General features: G+C 42.1%; 1 protein-coding gene across 2 annotated transcripts in view; it reads left to right on the forward strand.

Moving 5' to 3' along the window:
* Positions 1–9415, forward strand: part of SBNO1 (strawberry notch homolog 1) — a 57112-nt gene extending 47697 nt beyond the window's left edge. For both annotated transcript variants that reach the window (XM_086347355.1, XM_086347356.1), the window contains exons 30-32: positions 470–546; positions 1577–1770; positions 2956–9415. In XM_086347355.1, coding sequence (XP_086203481.1) covers positions 470–546; positions 1577–1770; positions 2956–3098 — 414 coding nt within the window. In that variant the 3' untranslated portion in view covers positions 3099–9415. The remainder of the gene's footprint in view (positions 1–469; positions 547–1576; positions 1771–2955) is intronic.
* Positions 9416–13924: the final 4509 nt, after the last annotated feature.

Here is a 13924-nt window from a genome sequence, read left to right on the forward strand (position 1 = left end):
AAATTATGATTATTTGAAGCAGCTTATGTTGTCAAAAAAGGAAGCTTTAACAATGCTGACTACAAAAATTAGAATTTTTTAAGTGAAAGGAAGATGTACAAGACTAAAATACCTTCCCACCAACTCTTGCTTTTATTGTGAACTGCTATGTTTACATTTTGCAGTGATTTCGAGAAAAATAGTGAATGCCTGTTGTTTCTAACTTTACTATGTAATTATTTTGTTGTTAGCATTACCTTATATTACTGTTATTCCTAGCCATTTTCCACTTGAAAACAGTTTGTAATTGTTAGCTATTTGAAATATTCATTACATAGGGAAGCCCTCATGGGAGAGCTTTAGCATTCAGATGCAAGCAGTAGCAAGGGCCAGGTTCTCTATGCAGAGATTATTTTAAATTGACTTCAGAGATCAAATTAGGCAACCAGTGTGTGTGTGTTTCAGTGGAATTTTCATCTTCTTTTCACAGGTAGTCTCAGACGATGCCGTGGTCCACTGGTTAGATCAGTATAATTCATCTGCAGATACTTGTACTCATGCTTATTGGTTAGTATTTTTGTTTTTCTCACCATTTATTCTGTTTGTCAAGGTTTAATTTAAATACTTCTTTACTCTTTGGCAGTCTGTCCCTGTAAGTACATCGGCAGTTACCAGTTGCTCGTTGTTTCTTCAGGCAGGGGTACACAGTGGAAGTCTCTGACCACACACTGTTTACTTCTCCCCTTTGCTGTTCAAGGATGCTTCCTTACTTCCGACTGACTGTCGTCTGCCTGCAGGGACTTAATTATCATGCTTGGGGTTGAGACTTAGCTTTTTCTTTCTACTTCTCTCTTCGTTTCCTTCCTTCCTTTTGTTCTTAAATTCCCCCCTCCCTGCCAAAATTTTATTGGAGTCTCAAGTCAGTTTTATTTTTAAGGCTAAGTAACATCTAGGAAACCACAAAGATGCCTCAAGTACCTAACAGCAGTAGAAAACTTGACTGTTGAGCTCTGGAACTGATCCTGCTGTGCTGCTAGGCTAGCCAGAGGTGTTGTCAAGTCATTATGTTCATTTCATGGCATTGAAAATGGAATATCTTGGCCCACTTTATGAAAAGGGACTCAGGATATAGATGAATTTTAGCCAGGTTTTTATTTAGACACGTGTAAGTAGATAGCTTTGCTGTGATATAAGCAAGTTTTTGTTTTGTTTTGCTGGGGCCTTTTTCACTTACCTGATCTAGAACCATATATTTGTCCTTTAATACTGTAGAAATGACAGAATTATCTTATAAACTGGCATTAGTCCAGTAAACAAACATATTAAAATGACACATGCAGAATGGCTATCAAAACCAATATATCAGCCCTTTTATAGGGAGCCAGACCCCAGAAATAACTGTAATTTTAAAATCAGTAATGATACCTTAAATTGGACAGGATAATCCAATATGTGAAAAGAATTGCAGACTCTGAAACTGTCACTTAAGGTAAATGATAGGGCAGTTTCCATTTGAAATTCAGTAGGTGTGAGCCTGGTATGTGTGCATATTCATACACATATATATGTTTTTGTTTGTTTTTTTGATCTGTCCTAGGCGTGGCAACTGCAAAAAAGCAAGCTTGGGATTAGTTTGTGAAATAGGTCTTCGTTGCCGCACATACTATGTATTATGTGGCTCAGTACTGAGTGTCTGGACAAAAGTTGAGGGTGTTCTTGCGTCTGTCAGTGGCACAAATGTGAAAATGCAGATAGTTCGCCTAAGAACAGAGGATGGACAGCGGATTGTAGGTGAGTCTTTTTTTTTTCTTTTGATTCGAGCTGTGAGAATAAAATCAGATCCTTGTTTTTCTTAATTTGCTTCATAACATCTTAGAATCTGTCTTTTCCAGTGGTGGGGTAAAGTTTCCTTTCTGTGATGTTCTTAAAAGGATGAACGGAAGTTGAGCTTTTGGATGTCTGTAGTTGGTTGTGGCTGAGGTTCTGATGTGCTTCTGCGCTGCCCGCAGCGCTCTGCTCCCTCCTTCCCTCCCTCTTGACCTCTGTGCGGGCTCTCTGGTATGAAGACGAGGGATTCTCTGACGTCTGTCTCTTTGTGTTCGGGCCACGTGAAACTATGGAACTCAAAGCCACTGTGCACAGAGGCTGGACTGAAGTTATGCAGGGAGCAAGGGAGACCAGGCTGGCCGCCCCCACAGTCCCTCCTTGACAGGCTTCACTTCGCAGCAGTCCACCCAGTTACTGTACTTGCCTTGTCACGTGCTCTGTTTCTTGTGCAACAACCTTTCTCTATATCATGGGTTGCCTGCGGGCCAGAGTCAGTCCATGAGCATTTTTTTGATCCTCAGGTATTTTTGGTTGCAGATTTCAGTTGAATTAGTTGCTACTTTTTAAAAGTCAAGGGAATGGATTTCTATCTTCTTTTATTTTTTTAAAAAAAGATTACACTACAGAGAAGCCTGGAGCATTGAGCCCCTGTTCCCACATGAGCGAAGTTCAGGTTCCCTTATACAGGATGTATACACTGTCCAGTTTGCTGACTTCCACACTCTTCCACTTAGAAGTTAGTGTTTCAGTGTGCATTTGAATTTGTAGCCACTATCTGGAGTCTCTTTGGTACATTAGTACATATCAAAGAAGGTGGTGCTTGCCTGCATTTCTAGACTGCAAAGATAGTGGCTAGGAAGATCCTGTATCTGGCTTTCTCCTGCTTTAACAGGTAGGTGGTATTGCCCTAGACACGTGAATGTGCTCAGGCATTTGTGGGTAATACTGCTGAGGGATCAGGCTGCTTCTGAAGGGGCCAGTTCAGTTACTTAGTATTCATTTAGTTTGTGTATGGAATCTTGTTTATTTATTAACTTAGTATTATAACAAAAAAAAAAATATAACATCATTTGGAATTTTCTGTGAAGCTGTAAACTACAGTATGAATTCTCCTGGATGCAACCTTTATAAATTGTTTTCTCCTTGCAGGTTTGATCATTCCTGCAAATTGTGTGTCTCCTCTTATAAATCTCCTTTCAACTTCAGACCAGTCTCAACAGCTTGCAGTCCAGCAGAAACAGCTCTGGCAGCAGCGTCACCCCCAGAGCATTGCCAGCTTGAGCAGCACATAAGAACAGACAGGTTTCAACATGGATGTATCTGAAATGCTGTTGAAGCATATCATTTGCATAAAAATCAGGGACAGTTTCCAAAGAATTATAATTTTTTTTTCAGTTGTGCTCTCTCTAGTTAATTTTCTTGGGAATAAGGACAAACCTGGAATAGATAGCAAAACTGAAAATCAGCAGTGCCGACTGGTACATCTGTCTTTCCTTGTGCTTTTCCCATGGTACTTACCGTATGCTTTTACTTTGGGTGAGCAGAGGGGTATGTGTGTGTATGTGTCAGTCTGTTTGTTTGTTTGTGAGTTTGTTAAAAGCTGCGAACCATAATTGGTTTAAAAATGCTTGGAACTTCCCAAACTGGCTTTACTTTTATGTTATACAGTGCTCAGGGTTAATGCAGTACATCCATGCCATTGCTGTGGGACTTATCCCCAGATGCATGTGTTTTGAGTCTATAAATAGAGAAAATATATATTGGTTTCTTTTCCCAACTTATTAAAACAATAGGTTTATTAAGGCATGAAATGAAAGGTTGCATATCATGCATTCAGGTTCTTTTCTAGTTTTTGTTCTGACAGTGCATGTCTCTGAAAGCATGCGTAAACAAGATTAACACAGAAGTCAAGTAACAGAGCGAAACATTTGTAGATGTACAGCATTGGTTATTGCATTTTTATAGTGTTTATACCTGGGTATTGCTTCAAACCCTGCAAAATCTCCTCCTCCCATTCTTCCTGCCCCAGGTTTCTTGTCAAGGTAATGAGTACACACATTTTTTTGGTGATAAAACTCTTAAAAGTTAATTTTAATGTATTAATAGCATTCCTAACGTGTGCTGCAAAAAAGGCTACAAGCCTGTTTTTTCTTAAAATTACATCTTTCTTAACTTAAAGATAGTTGTAGAAAGGAGTACGGATTGGCTTCTGTCTTGCAAGCAATCTTTTTTTTTTAACTTCATTATCTTAATTTGCTTTGTCACTCTTAAAAATGAAAACTTTGTACTTGAGTTGTAAACTAGACAATGAGGAAACACTTGAGGCTTCTGCTGTATGTTTATTTCTTGTTGTTATTGTTGTTACCCAGTAACTTGAATATTGTTTAACGTGTTGTAAGACATTGTAGAGTTTATCTCAAGCTGTTAAAAATGGTAATGTACAAATGTGAATAGACACTTATCTATAATATGGGTAAGTTTTGTTTTGCCTATAATAGATGTTTATAAAAACAAGTGAGGGGACAATTGGTCTTTTTGTTTCCTTTTTTTTTCCCCTTTACTTTTTTTGCTTGCACAGGTTGCACTATTAAGAAACTGAGATTGTATAAACCTGGTCAAAAGCTGCAAGATACCACAGTCTTGTAGATGTCAAATAAAAAGTTATTATACTAACCCGAAGTGGACTCTTGTTTAGGCCCTCACCACCTGCAGAAGTAGCCTGTGATGGAAACGCTGCAGAGCTCGGCGTGTTGCTCAACATTCCAGGTAGCCTTAGATTTTGGCTTCAAACCCACCCCACAGAATCAGAGTGGTGTTGAGGAAGGGGTGAAATAATAGTGCTTTCAAATGTTTTGCAAGTTGAACCGTTTGCCTTCTTCTTGCAGGATCTGGTGAGATATGTGTTCAGTGATGGGTAAGCTAGCGCTGTCATCCTCTCGTGTTTTTACAAGCCTGAGTTTAGTTAGGTCACGTTCACCATAAGTTTTCTTTCTTTGGATGTATTTATTCTTGATGCCTAAAAGAACAAATTGACAATAATTTCGGTTCTTTGGCATATTTTGCCCAGTGGATGCAACTTTTATCCTCAGTCTATCCTTATATCTCAGGCAGTGATCCATGTGAATATCAACCAGTGTCCCTTGTTAGGGCCACTAGACCCAGCTGGCAGCCAAGAGCAGAGTTGTCCACCTGCACCAAAACTTCCCACTTAGTTCTGTTTTTAAATCAGGAGCCTAGTCTGCTTCCATCAGCACCCCAAGGGAGATAGAGCTGTGGAGAGGAAGCCTAACCAGCCTGTTGCCTCCAGTGAGACAGAATGGCAGGGTTGTGGAAGAGAGACTCTCATAGGCTTGGCCCAACTTTGCTTTTTTTGTGTGTGCGGGCATCTTTTTTTTTTAAAGCAGGTTATGGTTTTTTCCAAGCAGCTTCAGTATGAGGATTCTTTAACATGAAATTAGTTGACCCTCACAATTCACGATGTAATGTTTGCTCTTGGAATAGCTATCTTAATTACAGAGGGGGATGTGTATGTCCTGTTCTTTGTAGAACAGCTTTGTTTTGCATTTTTAAAAAAGGTCCAGAAATAAGTCCTGTGAAAACTCTGAGAGTAGACCTCGGAAAGGCAGCCGTGTAAACGGATGGGGAGCTGAGGTGCCGGCTGCCCACGCTCACGGTGGTGGGGTGTGCACGTGAGCCCTCGGAGCCTCTGCCCATGCTCCTCTCTGGAGGTGAACATACGACCTTTACACTGTGCCCTTATCCAAGTCAGCAAGTTTTAGGTTGGTCAACATGGGGAAACCCAGCATTCAACGTCCTCCTCTGTCAAAAAAAAAATCAAGTCTCAAACGAGAGCTAACTTCTGTAAAACAGGTCTTGTATTTCAGGATCTGAATGCCATGTCTGAACCCAAGGACCTTGTTGAACCGTATGTGAGTCCATTTGGCCTCTAATGCCTTTTCTCCCTTTTTAGCAATATGGCTCTGAGCACAAAGATCTGGTTATGAATCATGTTCGTGTTTTCAGAGTTTACAGTACCGATTGTGCTGAAAACCACTTTCCCAGTCCAGAGCTGCTCAGATGGTATTGGGAGAGGTTAGTGTTCCCCTGATCTAGCATCCTCCATACCACAAGGTCTCTAGCTGCAGTTTAGTGGGATTATCCAGATATGTATCAATGATACAAATTCCTAAAAGTATTAATAAGGTATTTTTAAACACAACTTGATGAAAAAGTAAATATCTTAAGCAATTTTCCCTTTCTGCTGCTAAATTGCCGATAAAACTCTTCAGTATCTTTTCTTCACATCTGTATATAAGTTAGCAAGAACCTGCATCCAAAGCATTGTAGGAGTGTGTGTATGTATATATATTTATTCCAATCCAGTTAGCACTTCAGAAACCTTTTTGAGTTGCAACAGTAAAACCTTTTAGTTTTATCTTGCTTCATCTGTAAAGGTAAAAGTTCTAGATTATCAAACTCCAGGGAAATACTAGTATTTTAGAGGCATAATTTTCTGGCTGTACCCCCGGGACATTCATTTGCTAATCTCCATGTGATGCTATCAGAACAACTTCTAACAGGGATGACAAGCAAGGGTACCAGGACAGCACTTAGAGTTGTATAATGGGACCCTTTCCCTCATTCCCCTCCACTTTCCAAGGAGGGGGAAGAAAGGCGATAGATTAGAAATGGTTGATGGATCTCAATTGATGAAAGTAGGAACAGAGGAAAAGTATTTTTCCCTTGGGTCCTTTTCTTGAAAAGATGTTAAGAGGAAAGTCCCTACCCAATTACTCTATTAAAAAAAACGTACCTGAATGACATTCGACAGTTTCTACGAATGGTGTTACATAGAGTCCCTGTGAAACTGGTACCCAGCTAACAGACGTTTGGTGAATGCAGGCATCCCAGTGGTAGTGGCATTGGTTGACTATCCTTCCTATATCTGAGGTCTCCTTGGCTAACACCGCACCCAGGTGCGTGCACTGTGCATGCCTTGCTCTGGAATATGCAGTAGGCAGTCCATGTTGTGGCTACAGCTGCGAGCAAAAACCATTTGTAAAAAGTCCTTGTTGGATACCAATTGTCTAATACGAGGCAGTGCGTTTTAAGGGCATATAAGTGAAGGAAACACATTTAGATACCTGCAGCTCTAGCTAGCTAGTAATTTTTTTCTGAGTACTTGAGGTGAAATCCAAAACCCACCTTCTAATCTTACGCTGTACTTATATATATGTACATAATGTGTATATATAGAAATGTTGAGTTCTTTCGAATTCTGAATGTAAATATTTCTTGTAAATTGGGACCCCACCCACTTGTTTGTCTCTTTTCCCTCCTCCAATTCTATTTATTCTTTTCTTGGTTTCCCATAGGGGGCTTCTTATAATATTTTTTTTTTCTTTTTTGCTCTAGAAACATGAAAAACTTTAGTTGAATTTGTCACGTATTTTAGAATTCGGCTTTGCATCTTTACTATAGAATTCCTGTGTCTGTTTCGTGTTAATATTTTTCAACATGCCTGATTTATGTTTTGCATTTTTATTACAAATTTTTTACTGTGTGCAATGCATTGTATTGGGGGAATGTACTTGAGTGCAATTTCTGATACTGTCATTATATGACTAGTTATGCTCATTTATGTTGCTCTTTGGAAGCTATAGTGAGCCTGTTTTCACCTGAAAAAATTTCTTCCCAAGACTTCCTTTAAGCTCCTCTAACTTCTTCAGTGCATTTGGGATTAACCTCAACTCTTCAGTAAACCTGACTTGTTTCTACCCTTGCAGTTTTTCAGGCCTGCACCACATCCTTCATCCTTGTGGCTTTCCAGCCGAGAGGAAAATCTTGTAGATCTGAACAGCGATGTATGGGCTGCTGCTGCTGCAAATTTTCTGTTTGTTAAAGAAGTTGATCTGTCCTTTCAGCCTTCAAATAATAATCAAAAACTTACTTTCCAGTGAGCATGGGTGATCTGCTTCTGTCCCACCAGTTAAGGGGCAGAGACAGGCCCGGTACGTGCTGGTGTCCGTACTGGCAGGTTAGAGAACGTACTTCCAGGGACAGTTGTCCTCCTGAGTAGAGCAGCACAACTGCTCGTGCAGGCTCCCGTGAGCCTCTGGCTCAAGGGCCAATGCTGTGTGTTACCTGTGGAGGGGACAGGCTGGTGGGATCCCTTGAGCTGTCCCACCACCAGCGAGCTGTTGAGTTGATCTTGACTAGATGGGCTGTAAACCTAGGAGCTGAGAGGGCTGGAGGCACTCTTAACGATTGGATTAGTGTTGCCTGGAGGGCCCACCCAGGAGTGGCTCACAGACGTGGTGGGAGTCATTGCCACCACTGTGGTAACAGGCAAACACTGTGTTTCTGTCTGCAGGTTTTGCACTTTTAAGAAAATATTCCTCCGTAACTTTCAGCAAAGACACCATGAGCATTTCTGGGGCGTTTCATTCATGTACACGTTTCATTCGTTGCTCTGAGCTTGGTAGACTTTTAGAGGTTGTCTGTATTTAGGTGAGTCTTAGGAACCTAGTGTGTCTTGAAAGAGGGCCTGTCAGAGGTGAGCTCCTCTGTCAGAGGCTTTCCTTCTCTGACTCCCAGGAAGCAGTTGAACCACACGGTTTGCAGCAGCAGCGGTCAGGCTGAGGCCACACTCTTGTAGTGCAGAGTCGAGCAAGGGGTGCCGCCTGGGACGTAGGCTGTCTTCCGTACTTGCAGGTCAGGCCTCCTTGGGGCTGAGGGTCAGTCCGCAGGCTCCTTAGTGAGAACTCCCTGGCTTTTCCACCCATCCCCCTGTCCTGAGGGCCTTTCTTGCTATGACAGTATTTGTGGCACTGAAGAGGGTAAAGAAGCTTGAGCCTTCTTTCTGACTTCCACTTTGCGGGGCAGATAGCTTGTATTTTCTACGTAGCACATTGCAGTCTTGCTGCCATCAGAAAAAAAAAAAAATCATCCTGTTCATGGTTTATACTGAATTTGCAAACTACTGATATTATTTTTCAATAACCACTTGTATCTACCATCAACCATGAGAGGTGGGAAGAGGTACGCTGTATCTCTGCAATAAAACTTTTGCCAGGTTCTACCTCCCGCTGAGCAAAGGATACTTTTGTACTTAGGCATAGATCTTCCTCCTTTACTAATCTGACATGGTGCACCTTGAGACAACATGTGATGGAATCCAAAGACAATTTGAAACAAAGGTGGATGTAAAACTCCTTCAGTTGTTTCTGTTGTGTTCTTTTTTACAATCTCTCTTTTTATATTGCTACTCTGTTTTGAATGTCCGTCAGTGTATGAAGGGTACGCACTGTTCTGATGATACTGCACTGCTTCTTCAGCCTTCTGTGGTGATACAGAACCAAGTGTCCAGAAACAATTGTTCTAACCATTTTGATTTGTAACTTAAAAAATTGGCTCTCATGCAATAAAAAAATGTATTGGCTGCATTTAGCGAGGTTTATGCCCTTGCAAGTAAAAACGATCAACCATGAAGCGTAACAAAATTCTGTATTTAGTTTGTTGTTGTTGTGTTTTCTGATTTTTGTTTCTCTCTCTCTTTTTTTTTTTTTCTTTTTTTGTAAGATTCTTAAATAAATTAAACTGGCTAATATGCTGCTTTTATCTGTGTGTTTTCTTTGACTGGGCTCTTGAGTACCTGTTTCAGCTGTGTCAGGGCTCACCACGCTGACCTAGAGCGCTTCTTTCCATTGGGGGCTTGGACTTTTTATTGGCTTTATATTTAAAAAGAATTCTAGAAGACTTCTTACGATGAGGATAAAAAGCAGCCCAGTGCTTGTTAGAGCAAAAAAATGGCTGCACCGCTGTAGAGCTTCAGTGAGTTGGCACTGGGTGCCTGGGCCGGGGGACTCAGATCACAGGTGTCCTCTGCAAGGTGCCGCAGTGTTGGAGGACTTGGGACTATGAGGCTTGCTATTGAAAATTCATTCCTGCTGCTGCACAGCCATCCAATCCGTGAGTCTGAGATTGGAGCTCTGCTGATGAAAAGCAAAACGGAAACTACTGCAGGCAGCTTAGCGTGTGCCAGTCACTGTGGGTGCTTCCCATAGTCCTCAGTCCTCTGCTGGTTCTCAGATGAAAAGCTTTTCTAAGGCTTGTGGAATTGGTGCCTGTATTTCATATTTCTTCACTAAGTATTTGATAAGCCACTGCTGTGTGTCTAGCATCGGGTCGCATGGCTCTCTTTGGTAGGGATTCTTCATGGGTAGTTATTCTCATGTCAGAGACAGCAAATAAGCGATTAGGTTAAGGTTCTGGTGGTCATGGGAGCTAGGAAGGAAACATCAGGAATGCCGGGTACGGGGGTTGTGGTAAAGTGGGGAGGAGGTGAGCCACTGTCCACTGGCACCAGACTGCTTCGTGGGGCCTGCGGTGGACAGAGAGAGGGAGGGTGGTGAGCTCTGGGGCTCTTGGATGGCGAAGTAATGGTTGGCCGAGAGATCCAGTCAGATCCTTGCACTGGGCTCGGGAAACCAGAGAATTTGGGAGTGAACAGGAGAGAAGATACTGCAGGACACCCAGAGTGGTAAGTAGATCCCTGTGTCGTGTGTGTGTGTGTGTGTGTGTGTAAGCCTCCCTGCCTCTCTTCACCTCCATGCCATCTGAGAGCTGGCACTCACTTCACAGATGAGATGGGCACAGAGGTTGGGGAACTGCAGGGGTGGTCTGGACCAACTTGTTCTCTAGATGTGGACAAAGGTATTTTTTAAAAAACATTTAAAAAAATTTAGAATCTGGCTTGTTTGCGAGTCCTCTTTGTGGGCTTTGAAATGCTTGAGAGCATCATGTTCAATTTGTAGCTTGAAATGCTTAAGGGAATTTAATCCAATTTGTAAATGGTGTTCATGTTTAGGGGAATTTAGCCTGCCGAACACATGAGATAACCGAGCATTAATTGAAGAACAAGTGACAGGGAGTGTTTTACATTTTAACTGAAATCTCACAAAAATATTTATAAATTGAGCTTCAAGATTTAAAGCAAACTTGTTCCTAAATGTATAACCTTAATACATGGAGTATTAATCTGAATAAGAAGAAATAAGAAGCCTGACTTCATGGAGAGCCTCCACCGTCCTCACCGAGTTTTCCTGTTAATGTTCCAGCTTGCTTTGACTTTATTCCCTTCGGGGACTCATCTGTGATCCAGGTCTGCGTTCTCCTCACATGGTGCTCCCCGGGGCCTCCGCACCATTCACCTTGGGCCCCGTCCGTTCTTTGTGGAGGGTGGGGAGAGGTGGGGGCTGTCCTGTGCCTTGTGTGGTGGTGAGCGGCACCCTTGCTGTACCAGTTGTTGAGCAGCACCAGTTGTACACACTGCGTACCCTGCACCCTGCCGATAGTGAAAACCCAGAATGTCTCCAGACATGGCCTCTTGACGGGAAAAACTGCCTCTAAGCGAGTCGGTCACACAGAGGCCAAGGCTGGTGTCTGATCTGTGTCTGCACGCACATTGGTGTGTTATAGAGGACAAGGCCCGTGAACGAGGGGGCAACACCCTTGAGAGAATGGAAAATACAAATGTTAACTGGCTAGGGGGTTTGGAGTATGTACAATACAATTTCCATAAGTATGAATATTTATCAGCTAGTCATTTGAGAGCATGATGTAAAGAAGCCATCTGTGAAGGCCTTTATGGAGAGAAAGGAGGCTAAAAGAAATGTGCAAAATGTTTATTTTTAGAGCCCAACTCTCAGCAAGTTGGCTCTGTCCTCCGAAAGCTGCCCACTCTGGGCGTCAAGTGCATCTTTGGGTTAGGAGAGGCGAGTGCCACGCTGCCGGTTCCAAGCTACCATCCCATTAGCAATCACCACCAGTAGCGTGCAAAGGTAAGACAGCTAGGTGAACGCCAAATTAGTCTGGAATACTTAATTTTTATGTTTGTGATTGGTTGTTGACTTGAATACGTTAACACCAGCACCTGACAAGTCAACAGGCGGCTGAGAACGCACGCTGAGTATTCTCTCTGCTCCTCCCGCTTGGCCCTCGTTCTCCTTTCCACGGCAGTCATTCTTGCCAGTTTCTTCACTATCCTTTCTTGGGCAACTTGAGAGGGTAAATTTTTGAGTATCACAAAAAATGCTCTAGCTTCTGTTATTTATCTGTGGTGGTAGGCAAGATTCATTCTCACAAAGATGGATGTGCAATTACTGGAGAAAGGCAAACGAATAAATTATTACTTGTAGAAAATAGAGACATTCATGAACCTTCGGTAGAAAGTCAAGTGTTGTGTGAAGATGCCCACTGTTTAGAGACATAAGAGTTCCCTAAAATGTACTTTTTCATCTCTAGTTCTAGATCAAGATAAGTTATAAAATCCTCTAAATGTCTGCATTAACACTGGATTTCCCTTTAGCTATTTCCACAGTGTATGTTTTTACATGTGTGTTTCCTGTTCAGAGGTATTGCTATGCAAATAGGATTCTTCTGTTTGCAGACCAGACTTAAACTTCTGAGGTCTGACACAGGGATTGGCAAACCACGGTCCATGGGTCTGTCCAGTGCACTGTCACCTATTTTTGAATGACCCTGGAAGCTAAGAATAGTTTTTATTTTCTTAAATGTTTGAAAAACTACATTTTTTTTGGTTTTTTATTTGTTTTATATTTACTTATGGCTGCATCGGATCTTCGTTGCTGCATGTGGGCTTCAGTTGTGGCGAGTGGTGGTTGCTTTTCATTGTGGTGTGCAGGCTTTTCACTGTGGTGGCTTCTCTTGTTGTGGAACATGGGCTCTATCTAGGCTTGTGGGCTTAATTGCCCCTTGGCATGTGGAATCTTCCCAACCAGGGATCAAACCCATGTTCCCCACATTGGCAGGTGGGTTCTTAACTACTGGATTACCAGGGAAGTCCCAGAATATTTTGTACCATGTGAAAAATACCTGATATTCAAATATCGGTGTTTACAAAGTCTTATTGGAATCCAGACATGCCCATCATCTGATGTATCATCTAAGGCTATGCTATAATGGCAGACTTGCACAGTGAGAGAGAATGTGGCCTGCAAAGCTTAAAATATTGACTATGTGACCCTTTTCGGGAAAGCTTGCCAACTCCTGGTCAATAAAACAGAAATAATGGCAGAAACGTAACTGAAAATTAGTAAATTTGGGTGTAGACTTCTGATCAAAACCCAACTTGATGTCAGATATGGTTTTACTGTCCAGAGGATAGAAACCACACTGGAGTCACTGCGAAGTTAATCATGATACTTTACCCACAGCCTGTCTGTATTCTAGTAAGCATTTCTGAGTATACTTCCACTGTTAATTTATTAAATTATAAGTCCTGTGTGTGCATCTGTGCTAGTATGTATGCAGTAAATCCCACATACGTAGGAGGTTAAATATACCCTCAACTCCTACAAGTCCCCTTCTTACCACCTGAGGCAGGTTCACTCCACTTTGGAGCTGATGGCCCCAGAATGGTATCAAGTTTCCTAACAATTTCAAGACTTTTCTGATGCTTTTCCCTTAGGCAAAAAAATGGTACATATGTTGTCTGACTGCTTTCTTAGGATGTTAAGAGTTTTGAGAATTCTTGGAGCTTCATCCCATCAAACCTCCCTAATCTTATAGATGAACTAAGGCCCAGATAGGTTAAACAAGTTATTTGAGGCCTAAAGAGTTGGCTTACAGTGGATCCAGAGCTAAAGCTTATCCCCTGAGGCTTTTCCACTGGACTCTGTTTTCTCCATCTGTTGTGTTCCCTGGCAAATCACTCTGTGACATACCCATTAAGCTAATAAGGGTCCATTCTAGATCATTCTAAAACCACTCATTTAAAAGGACCTATCTTGAGAAGGCAATGGCACCCCACTCCAGTACTCTTGCCTGGAAAAACCCCATGGATGGAGGAGCCTGGTAGGCTGCAGTCCATGGGGTCACTAAGAGTTGGACACGACTGAGCAACTTCACTTTCACTTTTCACTTTCATGCATTGGAGAAGAAATGGCAACCCACTCCAGTATTCTTGCCTGGAGAATCCCAGGGACGGGGGAGCCTGGTGGGCTGCCGTCTATGGGGTCGCACAGAGTCGGACACGACTGAAGTGACTTAGCAGCAGCAGCATCTTGAGTTCAGGGTGTTTGAGCATCCACCTGTT

The sequence above is a fragment of the Bos grunniens genome, chromosome 17, assembly GCF_055505025.1.
Source record: "Bos grunniens cultivar Pamir isolate PY7600 chromosome 17, Bosgru_T2T1.0, whole genome shotgun sequence".
NCBI classification, from domain to species: domain Eukaryota; kingdom Metazoa; phylum Chordata; class Mammalia; order Artiodactyla; family Bovidae; genus Bos; species Bos grunniens.